The sequence below is a fragment of the Dermacentor albipictus genome, unplaced genomic scaffold (genome assembly GCF_038994185.2).
Source record: "Dermacentor albipictus isolate Rhodes 1998 colony unplaced genomic scaffold, USDA_Dalb.pri_finalv2 scaffold_16, whole genome shotgun sequence".
Classification (NCBI taxonomy): Eukaryota; Metazoa; Arthropoda; class Arachnida; order Ixodida; family Ixodidae; genus Dermacentor; species Dermacentor albipictus.
Window position 1 is genome coordinate 7,040,645 of NW_027225570.1, and position 19,202 is coordinate 7,059,846.

Here is a 19,202-nt window from a genome sequence, read left to right on the forward strand (position 1 = left end):
CAGCCATATTTTTCGGATGTTTTTGTGGCCCTTAGCGAGTCCGAAAATGGGACGTTGACTGTACAACTGACCAAGAGGATGCTTCAAATGATCCATGGGGTGAAAGGGTGGTGGCAGAAGGAGGATGAGAACCGAAAGGACCGACGCACTAAGGAATATTAACTAAAAAGGAAGCGTGCCGCTGCCTCTTTGAAGGAGCTTGAGCTCAAAAAACAGTGTTAGCTGATGCCGAGATGCAAGTGTCCCTCATCCAAACCAGAATAAACTCTTTAAACCAGTGAAACACAACACTGAGATGTTGTGTACGGGCTGAGAGAACGACCTACTGTATTAAGAGCGACCTGCGTATCCCGTGGTCGCGTACGGCAGCGCGCGGCCGAAGAAATACCACGTGATCATTGAGTAGGGACCAAGCATGCCGGTAGAGGCCGCCAGTGCTCACCCTCACAGCAATGCTCGAAACACTCCGGCCCTGCCTTCAGGAGTACGGCGATGACGGTAAAAATTCGCATAGGAGCTGCAGTAAACTCAGCATTTCACATTATTGACAGGGTGCGGCTAGAAAAATGCGCATCGATACATGTGATACATGCCCCAGATGAAGGGTAAAAAGAAGGACACCGACCACTGATTGAATACAAGAAAAGACGTTTCGGCTCCCCTGATGGGAGCCTTGTTCACAATGAAATCAAGGATGTGCGATACAATGTTTATATGGCTTTAAAATATGATGTAAGCAGCGCGTGTAGATGGGGGGGAGGGTTCCGTCATTCCGGTTGAGAGTGCTATCTGTCATTTGGATTAGGAGGGATTCCAAGTGTGTCTTAATGTCAAATTTCTTTCTTTTTCTAATATCTTGGTGTTATCCCAATCAATCCTGTGGCCCATGTCATCTGCATGCTCTGCCAAGGCGTTTGAGGCGACTTTTTTCTTTTTGACATCGTTGATATGCTGCTTCAACCGCTGTTCGAAATTTCCGGTCTCGTCGATATATACGCAGTCGCAGTGTTCACATGGAATCTCGTAGACGATTCCAGGAAACTGGCATCATCTACGGGATACATCATATTTAAAACATCATATTTTAAAGTCATATAAACATTGTATCGCACGTCCTTGATTTCATTGTGAACAAGGCTCCCATCAGGGGAGCCGAAACGTCTTTTCTTGTATTCATTCACTGGTCGGTGTCCTTCTCTTTACCCTTCATGATGCCTCCCGACCAGACGGGCTTCAGTCAAAACCTGGACTTCATGCCCCAGATATTTGGTATCTTCGCTGTGCAGTGCAATGAAATTTGAAACTACTTTGAAGGCGCGGCCGCCCGGCTGCTAGGATTGAAATAGTGTATTAGAGCTTTTTTTTCCCCCTCATTGTCTGCAAAAATGTTGGTTAGTGCTGTGGTGCCAATATGGTCTGGTGTGCACTTTCCGCACTAGCCAAGGCCTGAGCGCGCCCGCACTTCATTCTCCCGTAGGTTTCGCTAGTCCCCGAGCCGGACGCAATGAACGCACTACGTACCGCTTTGCAGGGCCCACACGTTCCTTTGCTGCATTCGGCACGTTCACTGAAGTGACGTGCCGTTGAGAGCGCGGCAGAACGTGAGTAGTTTTAATTGCAGTGCATGCCACAATCGTAAAAATGTGCTGTTATTGACGTATTTATTTACGCCACTTTACCTAATGATAACGAAAGTCTAGCTTGAGAAATTCCAAGGGCGCTTTATTGTGCCATCACACAGATAGTCACTACACTGTAAGCACTTTTCTGGAGTTGGGCGTTTGAAATGAAAAGCTTCACTATGCTATAGTCAACACCGCGCTTCGCGCGAGCCGGCATATGTCGTGTTCGGAGTCGGCGCATGTGGCCACTGCCGCGCGCTATGCGTCGTCGTTTGACGTTCGCCGCAAGTGCGTGTTTATCGTGGAGGCCGACTATATAACCACTTGCCAGACAACAGGCGTGGCATTCGACATGCAAGGAGAAGAGAGTGATACTACCGATACAGAGAGCTGTGTTTATGGCTGTACAGAAATCGCAGGACAATGTGCCCAACAATGATGAATAAAGAAAATTAATAATCCTGCATAATTTATGGTATATATCATTGATAAGAAATTTGCACAACTACACAAGGCACACGTATAGCATATCCATAAGTCAAACTGTAAGCATAACCATAGGCTAGTCATAAAGCATAACCATAAGCTAAACCATAAGCATATCCATAAGTTAAACCGTAAGCATATTCTTAGGCTAAATCATAAAGCATAACCATAAGCTAAACAGTAAGAATAACCATAGGCTAATTCATACAGCATAACTATAATCTAATCCATAAGCATCACTGAACCTTTTCGCTTCGAGATATCCGGGCTCAACTTTAGCTAAGCCCCGGCCATTTTTTTTTTTTTTTCGTTGAGGTTTCAACCATTGGTTCCTAATATTGGTCACGGGGAACTCATGAAATGAAATTCCTTTGATGCTCGGCTGCTTGACTTTCACAACGGTATGCAGAAGTAAACCATCGTGCATGAAGAAGCCGCAAACGCGAAAGCCGACGCCCACGGGGCTGAGAATCACAGTGTCACTGAGATAGAATCTGGTAATCAATATCTAGCGACACCAACAGATCACCAAGCACTCAGCTAATCGATTGTTTCGCGCGCGTGCATTTGCGTCCTTCCGTGTTCTCGCTGAAAATGCTTGCTGCCCGTGCGTGCGGCCGGCCACAGGGTTGGGTTAGGTGGGGGTGAGCACCAGCGCCACTGTTCGCGGTGGCGGTTTTGAAAACTAAAAAAAACACACACACAAGCAAAAGCAAATCAGCGGCGCTGGTGCAGCGCCGCACGCGCAGGTCGCCCCTTATACAGTAGGTCGTATAAGGTGTTAGCTGATGCCGAAATGCAAGTGTACCTCATACAAACCAGAATAAACTCTTTAAAGCAGTGAAACCCAACACTGAGATGTTGCGTATGGGCTGAGAGTATGTCAGGACAGTTGAGGTTCACTGCCCAGCTGCCGAGAGAGAATCTTAGTTGTGACAAAGTTTAGGCCTCATACCGATGAGCTTGCTATCAGTTGATAGAAATATCTCATATTCAAAAATATTTACTCATGTATGCATCTCCTTTTCATTCATATTTGAAAATGCTCGACTCAATTTGGAATCGGTCTTACCATTTTTTTTCGCTGTGCATTTTACTAACACCGTCCTTCTGTTTTGTTTCTAAATAAAATAGATATTACTTCTTACTATTCAAATTGGATTGTCATTTTTTTTTCAGCATGCTTACTAGGGAGTGACAGCATCAGGCAACATGGTGTCAGCCTGTCTTGGCATGAAACAATGTTCTGGCTCATTCAGGGAATTTTGCAAAGGTGCTCAGGGAAAACCTGAAAAAATAAGGGAATTTGGAAATGTCAACTTGGTAGACACCCTGTAACAAGTCGCAGTTATTCCGTATATCCACGGCATATCGCACCTACTGAAAAGGATTGGCCAGCACGCCAATGTTTTTTCCACTCCAGAAAAACTGCAATCTTTGTGCCAATTGACCAGTGCATGCGCTACCAAGGAGCCTGTATTCAAGAAGAAACATCAGTCAGAATTTATTGACTGTGTGGAAGGAATAGTTTATAATCTGCCTTTGAACTGTTGGCCCAACCATGTTGGTCAGAGCGAACAATGTCTTAATGACAGACTTCGGGAGCATCACTAAAATGTGATAGAAATGAAATGGGGGTTTTTAGATGCACACTGTAAAAATTGCATGCGCAATCAGGCGAACGCCACAAGAACGGTCGCATGTAAACTCGTATATAGTGCTTGCTCAATTGTCGGCAAAAGTCTTAATCAGTTAACCTTCGAGATAATCGAAGTGGAATTGATTGACAGGTGTGGTGACACCTGTGTGTCAAAACCGTCTATCACCCTTTCTATCCTTCTTGCATAAAGATGGGAATTTTCTGTAGGCGGCGTACACGTGATGTGTCACAGATTCTACTATATATGTGGTCACTTTCTTCAAAATAAAACACTGTTGCGAGTCTGCACTCGTGTGTCTTAGCCACTTCTCTGTCCTTGTCTTGTGCACAGAAAGCTGCATTCATAAAGCCAAAAGCCAATTCAAAAACATAAATTGATGGCAGCCTACCAGGATGGCTATACAAGCCACCTGGTGTCAGAAGCATGGGTGACATTGTGTCCTGTGTTTTGGACACCACTTTTTGAACAACAATCTGCAATAAAAAAAGCTGCTACGTGCTTTCTCAACAAAGCTGTACCAAGTCGTAGAAAAATCTTTGTACTGTCTGTTTGCATGGTAGCCAAACGATTGCAGTGCCTTTTTCACTGCCTTTTAGAACTGGTGGTATTAGCTGGTGATTGTAGTAGCTGCTCAGATAGGCAATCACACGAGGCCTGCCACATTTACTTTGGCCAGGCCGAGGTGTTCCAGGTGCTGAGGCAGGTGTTTGAGTTGGCGTGCAGCGAACCACCGCCGGCTGGCCTGGCACACAGTCCACAGTCCCGTGCAATGTACGCAGTGGATCTCATGCTGGAGTGGGACCGCTCCCAAGGACCAGGAGGTAAGCTCATTGATACAGTTGTATCTATCCTCAACACAAAGTTAAACAATGAAAGGGAAAATTTTGCTTTTATATGGCCACTCGGGCATTGCGATGGTGGATGTATTGGGGTAGCAGAAGTGGTGCAATTCTTTGACTATAGTCGTGTACAACTTAAGAAGCCAGGAAAGGCTGTGACTAGATGACTGAAGTGTGGCAGGTGACTGCCTCTATGAATAAAAAAATAGTCCCGCTAAAAAAATTGTGCTTCTAAAACATGTATTTCTCGGCATAAATAAGACTTTATATCTAGACTGGTTTGCTAGCGCTCTCCAGATTGGAATGCTACAGCACATACTGAACCCTGAGAGAAAAATAACCCTGTGCCTTCTAAAATGATGCGCGTCCGCTGCTATGGTGCAAGATCGACGGGCGCGGGCGTGTGTTTATAATGTGCAGCCGATGATTTAATCCACTTGTAGCTCTCTTAGGCATACCAATCTGCAAATTAGAAATTAAATGTTTGCTTTTCAATGCAAAAAAAAAGAAAGAAATACTATGAAGGATATAGCTTCGCTGCAAGCTGGGCACGAGACCGCGGTTCGAATCTCGGCTGCAGTGACCGCATTTCGTTAAAAGTGAAATGCAGAAACACCCATGGTGCTTCTGTGTAGTGCACGTTAAAGATCCCCAGGAAGTCAAAATTGATCCGGAGCCCTCCACTGGGACATCCCTCATAATCAGAATGGGGTTTTAGGATGTTAAACCTCAATTTAATTTTTTAACTTTGTCTTGAGGGACAAAAGTAAAAGAGCACTGCTGCATGGCTTTTGCACTGTTTACATGTAGCTGGAACATTTCCTACTTGTTTTCCAGGAATAATATGAATCACTTGCCATTTAACAAATACATGTACTTTAAAAATATGTATTTATTGTAACGATTACAAACCTTGGGCAAAGAGACAAGGCAGGAATGGTACAAAAATACTTAAGCCATAAATACACGGATGCTTGTCTCTTGTTTTTAAATAGAATAAGCTTTCTAATTCTTTTGTTTTATGTTTTCACCAACTTATTCTCAAGAATGTGATAGGTTTTCTTGTTTTTTTTGATTTGCATTCCTTTTCATGTTTGTTTTTTTTGGAAAACCTGTAGTCTCGCAAGTTCGAGCACGGCATTCCGCGAGAGTTTTCTACTATGGAGCCCAACGAGGCGACATCGGAACATGTTGCTTTGTTGCCGAACTAGCCTTATGTCACCTCGACATCCACACCAAGGAGCTTCGGAAAGAACAAAAGCAGTCACATACTGAACAGTGGTTCATGTAATATGATGTTCCACCGCTACATGTATTGGCATAACAGGGAGCCTGAACATAGCGTGGAGGACACAAGTAAGTTTGCCGCCGAGATGCTCGATGTTCAAAGCTTTGCATTTTTCGGGTGGCAAACTGTTGACATCCCATTGTTGTGGAACAAGACAACCATGCGTCAATTTTCCACGTCGTTTGTTCTCAATTGTGACACGCAGTTGATCTAGTGTTTCACAATATCGGAAACAATTGATAGTCTCTCAAGATTTAGCAAATTCTATCAGTAATGGCCCCTGACGATCGCAAAAAAAAGTCAACAACACCTTTCCGGCGGAAATGACGGCCTTTGCTTTCTTGGGGGTGGCGAATTCGAATGTTTCCTCTGTAAGCTTTGCCGTCATGTTTCAGGCTCGTAGAAGTGGCGCCATGGTTCGTCTCCGATCACAATTGGAGACAAGAAATCGTCGCCTTCATTCTCATATCGGATCGGATGAGTCAAGGCAGCGCCGAACTGGGTTTAACATGACTGCATGACGTAATGCATGCTCCAGAAGTTGAACAGCGTGGTGTGGTGAAGTTTTTGACAGCTGAAGGTGTTTCCTAAAAAGAAATTAGTCGCTGTATGGCTGCTGTGTATGTTGAACATTTCATTTCAGTCTTCTGGCGGTGGTTCAAAATCTTGGGCATCCATTGCGCACACGAGAGCCGATAACCAAGACGTTCATAAATAGTGGTGTGACTCGAACCGCGACTGATGTTAACACGCTCTGCCAGTACACCAATCCTTATCCTCCGTTCTTGTCTCATCAGCTCATCAACCTTTGCAATTTTGTTGGGGGTGATTGCACGGTGGCTTTGGCCCAGCCTTGGATCGTCTTTGCAACTTTCACATCCTTCTTTGAACCGTTCGCTCCAACGCTTCACAGTGGCCAATGAAATGCAATGTTCAACATACACAGCAGCCATACAGCGACTAATTTCTTTTTAGGAAACACCTTATGCTGTCAAAAACTTCACCGCACCATGCTGTTCAACTTCTGGAGCGTGCATTATGTCATGCAGTCATGTTAAACCCAGTCTATGAGAGCATTAAAGAATATTTATTCTCACACCTGCGTGTCACTTTTGTAAATGAGAGATGCCTGTGTGCTACGCACATGCCTCACATATAATGAATCGAACCATTATTGCGTGGGGTGGGTAGGCTCACTTTCATTTGACTCGTCCTCATACATTATAAATGCGAAGATACTATGGAATATACAAATGCGAAGATACAGCTTGATAAAGGGCAAGAAAGTGTCACTGGAAACAAAGTTCACTGCACGTATACACAAAACCTCGCAACAAGATATTTAAATATATGTATAAATATCCAATAAATTTACATATCTAAGAAAAAGCCACTGTATATGATGCACCAAACAAGGGAAATAAACATGTTGCTCAATCACAGATTCACAGAATCCTGGATCCCGTCCCCATTCCATCCACTCCCCCCGATGTATCGCATGCGATGGAAGGCGGCGCATTTCCTTCCCGCTTCTCTCCTTTGTGCACACAATACTGAGCCACCATGTCGACAGTCGCACATACAGCATGCGGCACGCGGTCACAATGTTATCGCTCTTGGAATTTATACAGAACATGAGGGCGACGACAGGAATGCGCCTGGAGTGTCCGTATAATTGCTATGGCAATAATATAATAAGAGTGTTCGGCAACTGAAGTGTCCCGTGTCCCATTACTTTCAGTAAAAGAAGTAACAAAATCGAACTTTCATCATGCGACAATTCGCTGTGCCGCAACATGCCTTTTTTTTTTTCTTTTGTGGGGTGGGGGCACCGAAATATAAAAAAACACAAAGGAAAGGAAAGTATCTTGACCACAATCGAATGCCTACTTTGGGCACCTAATGTGGCTACCAAAGGAGGAATGAGGCGGAATGAATGTTTATTGTGAGAAGCAGCGAGAAAGTGTTCTTTCTTCACCTTATAGGTGGCGGCTCTCTTAGACCAGAGAAACCCGTTGGCTAATGCCGCAGCCCGGGCCCGGTCCACCAGACTTCGCCAATCATCCAGGCTTTGTGCCTTTAACATTGCCTCCCACATTTCTTCGATCGCTTGTAGCGGTTCTGAGGCATCATCTTGACTGTTTTTCTCGCGGTGTGGGCACATCAACACCATGTGTTGGAGGGTGTCTCGTACATCACAATATCGGCATAGGTATTATAATTTGATGGGGTGCATCCAGTGCATGATAATTCCATGGACATATCGAAGAAAACGTGAAACGCTTGGACCACCGAAAACCTTACGCATACTGTTCGGTATCCTGCACCGGCAAGACAAGACTTTCCGGAGAGGTTGCGCTCCAGTGAACACGGTGCAATCCGACAAGACTTTCCGGAGAGGTTGTGCTCCAACGAACACGGTGCAAACCGACTTCTTTAGGCGTTCAGCCACAGTGGCCACTGTTACACTAGGATAGCCTGCTTCTAATAGGTGCCAGACCTGTGCATTAAAACTGGTGCTCATTTTGTGCATGCAGGATCTAGTGAGAGAAGACTTAAGGCACGACATGGCAATTTCGTTTTTTTACTACTTTGGAATGCTTATTGGCCTCGAGCTCCACCACTGGAAAAGCTGGCGCCACCGTCGGCGTGACGTGCTAGGAGGGATCACGTGGACATAGCGGCCGCGTCGGCTGCTTCGGGCGAGCTGAAAACGAGTTTAAATTCCCTCGTACGCTGCGGTCCTCATTTAGTGGCGAAATTTTCCCGCTTCGAGTGTCTCCTTTACAACGCTTGAAAGCACTACAATAGGTAGTGCCTGCCTTTGAAGGCACGCAACATAGCAGGCTACTGCTCGGTGCCGCAGGGCCGGACGCACGTAACGGAGGACGGTGTCAGCCTTATTCACACGTAGCCACAGGACAAGAAGCTACGTGAAGCTTGGCTCGCGAAACATAAAACCGGCAAACAGTCATTGGCTACAACTCGGGTATGCAGCAAGCATACACGCGAGGAAGATTTCTGCTACGGCGCCCGGTCTGCGATGTTCTGAAAACGCGCACTGAGACGCTCGCCCGAGTCCGCTGCCCGACTAATGTCATGACGGTTTGGTCTATGAACTTGTCGATGCTATAGATACTGGCAAGCTCAGTGGAGTGGAAATGCAGCGGTAAGAAGCACATTTAAATAAAGCATGGCATATGGTCATGTTTGTGTTATGAATTAATGCACTGGATTACAAAAAAGGAGCAGCGGGAAATTGCACGCTGAGAACACCGATAAACATACAGTGCGACGCAACTCGAGGAATAGTACTGAAAGGTCGAAGAATTTAGAAAAAAAAAGAAGATTGAATCGTCGCGACGGCACATCACAGTCCCCGTAGGCGTCGAAGTCTCTACAATGAAATTATTTTTGAACAGCTCTGATAGCGCCCACGCAACAATGGTTGCTTGTATACTGTCAAATGCTCATATTCTGCGGCCTAAAGCTCATGGCACGGTGCGAAAACGAGCGCGCGGAGAAAGCGACACAGTGCGCGGACAAGCATGCAGACGCGCAGTCTGTCGCTGCGAATCTGCGCGATCGCTGCATTGAGGCTTCGTTCTATTACACTCCATTTAGTTATACAAACACTATAAGAACATATTTCACACAGTTTGCTCCCAGCGTTTACCTACCTTTCACGCAAGAAGCCGGTTCGGGAGACTCCATCCCGGCGACCGCGCGCAGTGGCGTTCGCTGTACGTATTCGGTAAAGAGATAGCGTCTGAAAACGATTGTGTGCCTTCAGTTTGCCCAAGATTATTATTTAGACAGTAAGAAACTTCTCTCGTTTCGAAAGTACTTACAGAAATGTCCGGGAGAGCTCGCGCGTGGTGTTTTCAGTGAGCGCTGACAGCAAAACCTATGAGGAGCGCGCCACGTGATCCCTCATACTACGCCAGCGAGGCGCTGCCGATAGATGGCGACTCCGTAACTCCTCGCCGCCAATATCTAGAGTGTGTCACGGGCAGCAGTGCTGGCTTAACAATTCTTACCAATTGCGACTATGATGCAACAGCAATGCTCTAGATAATAGTGTAGAAAGGAATATAGAAACACACTCAACATAGATGCCTTTCGATATGTGCCCAATTTTTTTTTTAGTGTGTCGGCTCAAGAGCAAAAGACTTGCAAAACATTTTGCATTCCTCTCACTTTCAGCACCTCTGTATTCAGTCCTCTCAGCCCTTAGTATGAAAAGGCCAAAATTGCAACCAGTTTAGCAAAGGAGGTAGCGAAACAGCTTTTTAAATTTGTAGTTACGGTTACCATACCGCCAGCACAGCTGCCGCCAACGAAAAATGGGCCTGCACCACTGCCGATAAATACCTGACGTTGCGCCGCCAACTAGAAACGACCACCACGCCACTGCTGGTCAAAACTTACATGGTGCACATCTCTATTCGTGCATGATTTCCACTGATGACTATGGTGATGTGAGCTCCACCGCTTTGTTTTGGTGGAGGCCGTTATTGCTCTTTGGGTCGCACCATTTGCGGCACTCTGTTCTTGTCGAGCTCCGAGAGTTGTCCGAATTAACCAATATGTGGCCAAATATGTCCAAATTAACAAGAGTTTAGTTGCACATGGCTGCCGGAACCAAAGGATGAGCCTGAGTTATCCGTTTTTTCAAATAATGAGAGTCAAATTAACAAGGTTGCCATTCATCATGGTGTGCCTCTAGTCACCACTTCGGCCATCCGCCCGTGTATACCACCAGTGAGCGACTCTGTGGACTTTCTCTTTCCAATGTTATGTGTAGCATAGGTGTGCAGTTGTAACTTTTGTGAGTGGTGGTTTTCTTTTTTTCCCTACTCTTTTACATAGTGTATCGGCATCTGCAAATAGAACACGTTTTGTTCAACGAACAGCTGCGTTTGTCTTTTAAGCTTGGCTTCAATTGCTTACAAAACGCTATCTAAGAATTCTGCATAACAACATGAAAGATATAGTCGGTTTACTGGTTTATCTTCCTCCTCTCAAAATGCAGAGCATCCACGTATGCAGCCCAAGCTGCTGGAAGTGAACTGGGCACCCGACTGCCAGCGTGCATGCCAGTTCTACCCAGACTTCTTCAACGAGGTGTTTGCGGCCATGTTCCTCGATGAAGCCAGCTTCAGTCCAAACTTTATGCCCCTCTGACAAGCGCCATCTGCCAGAACTGCACACACACCGTGCTCACGGAGTGCTTGTCAAGTCATAACTTTCAGTCGGCTGCTTCGACTTGCTTGCTGTCACTTTGGCAGCCACCGTGGTTTGTGTTGCCATAGAATACACGTTAAAGATGTCATCAGGCTTGCTGCAGACACACTTGCTCAGCAGGCAGGACAAGGTGAAATCATGCTTATCAAGATAGGCCTTTTATAGCGACGCTAGTGGCAAACACCATGAAACCGTCATCACATGGGTGCTACTGAGTGTGCTTAAGTGGATGCAAATTGAATTGAGCACGGCTGCATGTCATTTTCAAGTACCATATTCAATTAAAAAGCAATCACAATTACAGTTAAACCTCAATATAACGAATAACTAAATACAGTCGACTTAAGGTAATTCCACCCTGACAGGCCTGACGATATTGATCTAATTATCCGGCTGGTCGTATCAAACAAGATGCAGAAAAAACACTGAAACACACTGCTGATTCATTTGCCACAATGTGCACAATTCTTGGTTGTCTGCTTTCCATCTGTCACAAGTAGAAAACTAGCAAAGAAATAAAGCTCCTAAACAAAGTAAAAATGTAGCGCACACCCATTTTTTTTTTAAGAAAGAATGGGCAAGGGTTTAATTGGTATAGCAGCCGGTTTTCTAAAGTCAGCCTTGCTGCTTTACAGCCCTACTGTGCAGGAAAGCATACAAGTGCTGTAAGCACGGTTTTAATTTCCTATCCAATTGCACCCTACAGGCAATTTTCACTACACTTTTCCTGAAAAAAAAAAAGGCGTGTGTGTGTAAATATTGTAATCAGACATTGTGAGCTACTGTTACTGCTCAAAAATCTTCGTAGTGCAGGCCAAAAATAAGTCTTTTCGGTGGGAAATGATGTGTGTTCAATGCATTCAGTGTCCTTTAAGCTCCACTGAGACATGCTGCATCCAAAGGGTTTGCTATTGGGGTCACCACAGAAGTAAGGCACATGTATGCATACTGGTCAAGTTCTGTTTATCTGGGAAAGGCCAATTTATGCTTGAAATATGAATATTTTGGCCCATAGACATGTATGGATGGTGGCCGGGACCTTCGATGGGGATCGAATTAGCAGGAGTGGAATTAACGGAAGTCTACCCTATAACAAAGCAAATTAAAGTGTTTCTCATCGATATCGGCATATAAAGAATGTATGCTTACAATGAATATACAATGTGAACAACATATTTTCGTGTCTGATGTGGCTTTGTTTAATGAGGTTTCAGTGTATAAGGTTGATTGTGCCATTGTATTTGCTAGTGGTGTAGCAGTGGTGGCAGAAGCAAAGTCATAAAAGAAGGACTGCTTTATTTCAAAATTAGCAATTATTAGTTGTGGCAATTCACTGGACGCATTGCAAGCAGCAGTAACTCCTTTTGATTACTCTTGCATCACCAAAAATGACAGGATTGCTTCACAAGAGTGATATATTTTTATAACATCGCTTTGTTATCTCTTGCAGTCGCTCTGTAATCACCTTTGTACTTGTTTTATTAGGGACAGTCAGTTGGTGGACCTGAGAAAAAGAGAAGCGGGCACACTATTATACAGTGATGCCAATGAGTAATTTGGACTCGGCACGGATTGCCTGAAGGTCCCAATAACCAGGAGCCTGAAAAAAAGCTTTATCAGGGAAAAGAGAAAGTGTCTTTATTCTGCAAGTGGCCAAGAAAGCTTGTGAATGCGGTTCTGTACTCTCTTTGGTGTACAACCTTGGAAGTGTGTATTTTGACCAGTGTCATGTCAATGGCACACGCAGGAAAGTGGTCAGGGCCAGAAAAACCCTGCAATTCACTTCACTACAGGTGCTAAGGGCTGAAAGCCAAGACAGAAATATGTCAACCGTCAACTGCTTCACGGCTCTCATTGTGCTTCTAAATGCTGCGCTCCGTCAGTGGTAGTTGAAACAAACAAATATAAAAATGCACAGTTGTGGAGGTTGATTGTACCATTGTATTTGCTAGTGGTGTAGCAGTGGTGGCAGAAGCAAAGTCATAAAGGAAGGACTGCTTTATTTCAAAATGACACAATTATTAGTTGTGGCAATTCACTGGACGCATTACAAGCAGCAGTAACTCCTTTTGATTACTCTTGCATCATCAAAAATGACAGGATTGCTTCACAAGAATGATATATTTATATAACGTCGCTTTGTCATCTCTTGCAGTGGCTCTGTAATCACCTTTCTACTTGTTTTGTTAGGGACTGTCACTGCAAGCCAAAAGAAATTGTGTCGGAAAAGTATGGTTTTACTTGTTCAGCGACAAGTGTTCCTTATTTCATTGTCACAAAAGATTGCGGTTTTATGCGAAGCATATTACTAGAGCTCAACCCAGCTCCTCAGGCGCGGCGGTGTCGCCTTTAGTACCACGTGACACCGTGACGTCACGACAGAGGAGAAACGGGGCTCCAACTCGCGCCGTCGCGGCGGTATATAAGCAGCTGCGCTTGCCTCTGCTAGACACTCATGAGGTGAGATGCCTCCTGGAGACAGAGCTGCTTGTTGGAATGAGAAGCGAAGGTTGCGGCGTGCTACAGAGACTGTTTCTAGGTGGCTTTGCTACGGCGCAGCGACTACGCGCCCCGCATCGGACGCGGTGAGCGTCGAGCAACGCAGCGTTCGGCGCGACAACGAAATGTGCGCCTGAGCAAGCGCCGCACGCCTGAGCCGACGCCGACGACACCGGCTTTTCTGCGACACGAGCTCCTTAACGCTGTCGCGTTAAAATAAAGGCTAGTATGCTTCGCATCCTGGGCTTAACCTTAGCTAAGTCACAGCCAGTTTTTTCATAGTAATCTTAAACAGTGCTAAATCAAGCATCTTAGCAGGGGTGAAAAATCTTGGAAACTCTACATCTAAATACTATGTGGGAATGGAGAAATTGTCTCATTCAGCATCCACTGAACCAATTTTGATGTTTGTACATTTAAGAGAAAAGGGTAAAATCCATCAACTGTCGGCAGAAGAGCTTTGATCAAAATCCTTCACAATAATTGCTGACAGTAAAAAGAATTTACAAAATGCATGAAGCACAAGGTTTCCAAATGAAATCACAAATGCCGTATCGCGTCATTGCAAGCCCGCCTATCGCATCACGTAGTGCGCATGCACCTACTGATTCGTACAGAATAAAAGCAGCCACGCTATAGTCTTCAATAAACCATTTCATTGCTTGCACCTACTGCTTCTGTTGTTGTTACCCGCGCTACAGCAGTGGCGACGAGGGTGGGACTTCATGTGAGCATGGTCAGCGACTGACAGGATCGAATGATGGCATCTCGCCCACCGGTTTTCGACGCGACGGTGAGCAGCTGGAGCACGTACAGGATGCGGCTGGAAGCTTATTTTGAGGGCAATGGAATTACCGACACGGCCAAACGCTGAGCTCTGCTGGTGTCTTCATTGAGCGATAATGTTGTGCGCATGTTGCAAGGACGCTTTCCAACCGTGTCGGTTAACAGCCAGACTTACGATGAAGTCGTTGAATACCTCGAGGAACATTACAATCCTCAAGTTAATGAAATAGCGGCGAGTTTCTCGTTCTTCATGCGCTAGCAAAGGGACAGAGAGAGCATTCGGGAATACATTGCCGACCTTCGGAGACTGGCGGAAAGTTGCAATTTCGGCAAGTCGCTGCAGCGTATGCTGCGAGACCGCATAGTATGCGGAATCAGGGGCGACGACGCACGACGCTGCCTATTAACGCGGAAGAAGCTAACTTTTGAGGAAGCAGAAGAATTTGCTATAGCTTCAGAGAAGGCGCTAGGCGACGTTCGTGACATACGAGACGCAGACCCGGTGACTACGGGAACCAGCATCAATGTTGTACATTCGCAGCGAGGACGACGACCCTGGACGAAGTGGAACACTACAAAGAACAACCATTCGTGTGAATGTTGCGGCGGCCCCCACGCAACACACATGAGCAATCATCGAAACACCGAGTGCCACCATTGCAGCAGGAAAGGTCATCTGGCGAAGGTTTGCAGCTGTGGCCGCCCTCGAGAACGTGGTGCCTTTGCCGTCAAGGAAATGGAAGGTGAGAGCGAAGAAGAAATGTTGCTTGCTCTTGTCGCTCACAGCTCCGTTGACAGAGCTACGCTGAAGCCTCTCGAGGAAGAGTTGACATGGCAGGGCCGGAAATTGCGAATGATTCTAGACACGGGTTCTCCGGTCAGCATCATACCGAAGAACATATTTAAGAAACATCGAAAATGGTGGCCGGCGCTGGAAAAAACGTCGCTCAGCCTAACATGCTTCCTCGGGCCATTGCCAGTTGTCGGCGAGATAACCATGAGGGTTCCGTTCGGATCGACTGTTGAGACCAGCACGCTAATCGTGGTGGCATGTAACGGACCACTGCTCTGCGGCCGGAACACGATAGAGGCCTTCCGTAAGGCGGGTGTGTCCTCCTGAGACACTAGAACCACCTCAAGTGTAAATGTTCTTCGTGATAACAAGATGACGCCTCTGCACTATGAATTTTCGGATCTTTTCGAGAACAAGCTTGGCTGTTGCAAGGGCCCCCCTGTGCAATTACACCTCAAAGAAGGAGCCCGCCCACGTTTTTCTAAGGCACGTACAGTGCCTTATGCCATGCGCTCCAAAGTTTCGGCCGAGATCGACCGTCTTGTGCAAGACGGAGTTCTTTCGCCGATAAGCATTTCAGATTGGGCAACACCGGTCATTCCGGTAGCAAAAAGGAATGGCGATATACGATTGTGCGGCGACTTCAAATTAGCTGTAAACCCGGCGTCTCACTTGGAACAGTATTCCCTGCCCAAAGTTGAAGACATATTTGCAGCGCTTTCGGGAGGCGAGGTCTTCAGCACTCTGGACCTACGCAACGCGTACAATCAGCTGCCGCTGGACGACAAAGCTAGAAAGACGGTGGTACTCAACACACACCGGGGCCTTTACTGCTACAATCGCCTGGCATTTGGAATTGCTTCAGCCCCCGCCTTGTTCCAGCGACGCATGGAATCGATTTTGCAAGGTTTGCCGAATGTTCAAGTGTACCTTGACGACATCATTGTGGCGGAAAAGGAAAACGACACATCGGTACTGCGGCAGGTGTTTCAGCAGCTTCGTGAACACAACCTGAAGTTCAACAAAGCCAAGTGCCGGTTTAGGGAAGCACAAGTGTCGTTTCTGGGGCACCGCATCGATGCCAAAGGTCTTCATCCTCTGCAACATAACCTCGAGGCGGTACTGGCCGCGCCGAAGCCAACATCGGTAAGCCAGCTGAAATCGTTCTTGGGCTTGGTTACTTATTATGCTAAATTCTTGCCCAACTTGTCAACGACGCTGGCTCCCATATATCGCTTGCTGGCAAAGGGGGTGTTGTGGCAATGGAGGCCGTCCCAGGACAGCTCATTTAGAGAAGCAAAGAGTGCCTTAGGCAAAGCTAAATTTCCGGTCCACTATGACCTGCGAAAACCCCTTCGACTGGAATGCGATGCCTCATCCATCGGCTTGGGTGCAGTGCTGTCCCACCGCATCAACGGCGAAGACTATCCGATACCTTTTCGCTCTAGAACCTTGACGCCGGTGGAGCGAAATTACTTGCTAGTGGAAAAGGAAGCGCTCTCCCTAGTTTTCGGTGTGACAAGGTTCAGAGACTATCTTTCCGGCAATAAATTTTGTCTGATAACGGATCATAAGCCATTGACAGGGCTGTTCCATCCCGAGAAACCAATTCTGCAGATGGCGGTGGCCAGGATACAGCGTATCAGTATGACATAGAATTCCGGAAAGGACCATTACACGCGATTGCCGATGCTTTGAGCCGTTTGCCGCTGCCGGAGCAAGGGCACCCTGGTGAAGGTGATCCGGTCAAATATGTGCTACATGCGCAAGCTTTGACAGATTTTTCTCTTAGCGCAGATCAGTTGGCAGACAGCACGAGTGAGGACATGCTCCTCCGACACGTGAAGACGTGGATCCTTTGTGGTTTGCCAAACCAGCTGGGACCGGAGCAACAGTGTCTTCAGCCGCACATCACGCGAAGATACGAACTCACTGTGAGTAAAGGACTAATATACTGGGGTCATCGCGTAGTTTTGCCTGAGACCGTGCGGACACTTATTCTGAGAGAACTTCACGACACCCACCCAGGCATGACTGCAATGAAGCGCCTGGCCCCTACGATGTTTTGGTACCCCGGATTGGACCACGACATCGACAAGCTGGTACAAAGCTTCCAGCAATGCGTGCAATGTTGGCCCATGCCAGCGGTACAGGTCCCTTCAAGCTGGCTGAAAACCAACAAAACGTTGGTCTCGCCTACATATCGACTATGCAGGGCCAGTGGAAGGTCACATGATCTTGGTGGTGGTAGATGCGGAAACGAAATGGATAGAGGCAGTACCTCTTAAAACAGCAAGTGCAGAAACTACAGTCGAAGTACTGCGAGGGATCTTCGCGCGTTTTGTTCTGCCCCATACAGTCGTTTCCGACAATGGACTACAATTTAGCAGTTCAGTGACTGAAAGATTTTTCAAAGATAACGATGTGTGTCATGTTACCTCTGCTCCATACTATCCGTAGTCAAACGGATTGGCGGAGCGTGCAGTGCGCACCGTTGAGGAAGGTATCAAGAAAAATAAGTATGGAAGTCTGCTCAGTCGTATTTCCAAGTTCTTGCTACGTTACACGGCAACACCGACTCAAGATGGCAAGTCGCCCGCGGAGATGTTGCTGGGTTTTCAACCCAGGACCCGCGTAAGTGCACATTTTCCACACGAAGAGGTGGCTCGGGATCCCACGGTGAGCAGACCACCGGCACCGTTGCCACAAGTCTTTTCACTATATATAGGAGCGCCTGTTTGGTCGTGGCAGTACAATTGGGCTTGCTAGAGACGGTTACCCGGCACGGTGACCTCAACAAGAGGTAGGCTTATGGTCACGGTGGACACCACAGGAGGAGTGCAGCACCGTCACGTAAACCAAGTGCGGTCACGACTCGCAGCGGATGAAGTAAAGCAAGAATTCTACGCAACTCGACCTGGAGACAACCAAGTCACAGAGAGTAATCAACCCTCTGCAGTGGAAGACGCTGAACCATCGTCAGATGGATCACTTGGTACATCCCAGGCTTCCAGTGAAGCCACCTCAAGTGTACCGGCGGGCTTAGGACTTCCTAGGCGTTCTACGCGCACAAGGAGACCACCCAACAGGCTAGGCTTCTAAGGGGGGGGGGGGGGGGGAAGTGCCGTATCGCGTCATTGCAAGCCCGCCTATCGCATCACGTAGTGCGCGTGCACCTACCGATTCTGTTGCGATGGTTGACGAGTAGAGGCAACGCCCCTCCCGTAGTGAATGAGACGGTCGTTCCAGCCGAAGAACGCCGGGTTTATTCACGCTCGGAAATATAGAGAGAAGATAAGGGGAGAGGGAAGGTGTGACAGAAAGAGTGCGCACATGCGCACTGCAGGAAATAGCTTGCTTGTCATTTTCATGGGTTACCGCATTTCTTCAACCTTAGTAACCAAAACGCACGACAGGTTTCTTTGATCGTGTGGAGCGACGTAGCTCCTGAGGTTGCGCTTCTGGTATTCTCTCAGGTGTTTCAGAGGTCCTTGGTTCCTTTAATAACGGGGAACCCGTTGTAGGAAGCCTCGACAGGTCGACGGCTGCTGGGGTCTCATCGGTGGTCCGCTTACGAACTTGATCGAAGTGGCGGCGGACAAACCCGTCCGCACTCTTAACATTCAGTAGGCGAGCGCCGTAAGTAGCTTCCACACCGCCTGGGGCCCACTTATCGCCGACGCCGTAATTTCGCACGTACACATAGTCTCCCGGTGCAAAGTTCCAGCTTGAGTCATTCACAGCTTTAGCAGGGCAGGCTCTGGAAGGAAAAGACATGTCCAGTCTTGTGCGCAACCGGTAACCTAATAGCATCTCTGAAGGAGAAGGGCCTCCTTGGTGTGGTGCGTTTCGATAATTACACAACAGCCGGGCCAACGACGTTGTGATGCAACTGCCGCCTATCTTCTTCAAGCCTTTGACGGTGCGCACGGCTCGCTCGGCTAGGCCATTACTCTGGAGGTGATAGGGGGGTGCCCGAAT

General features: G+C 47.0%; 1 protein-coding gene across 3 annotated transcripts in view; it reads left to right on the forward strand.

Moving 5' to 3' along the window:
* TTLL12 (Tubulin tyrosine ligase-like 12) overlaps positions 1–12,318 on the forward strand; it is a 288,546-nt gene extending 276,228 nt beyond the window's left edge. For 2 of the 3 annotated variants that reach the window (XM_065431507.2, XM_065431508.2), the window contains 2 exons: positions 4,446–4,590; positions 10,932–12,318. In XM_065431507.2, the coding sequence (XP_065287579.1) occupies positions 4,446–4,590; positions 10,932–11,083 (297 nt within the window). In that variant the 3' untranslated portion in view covers positions 11,084–12,318. The remainder of the gene's footprint in view (positions 1–4,445; positions 4,591–10,931) is intronic. The other variant, XR_010564212.2, reaches the window with a different exon arrangement.
* The last annotated feature ends 6,884 nt before the right edge of the window (positions 12,319–19,202 follow it).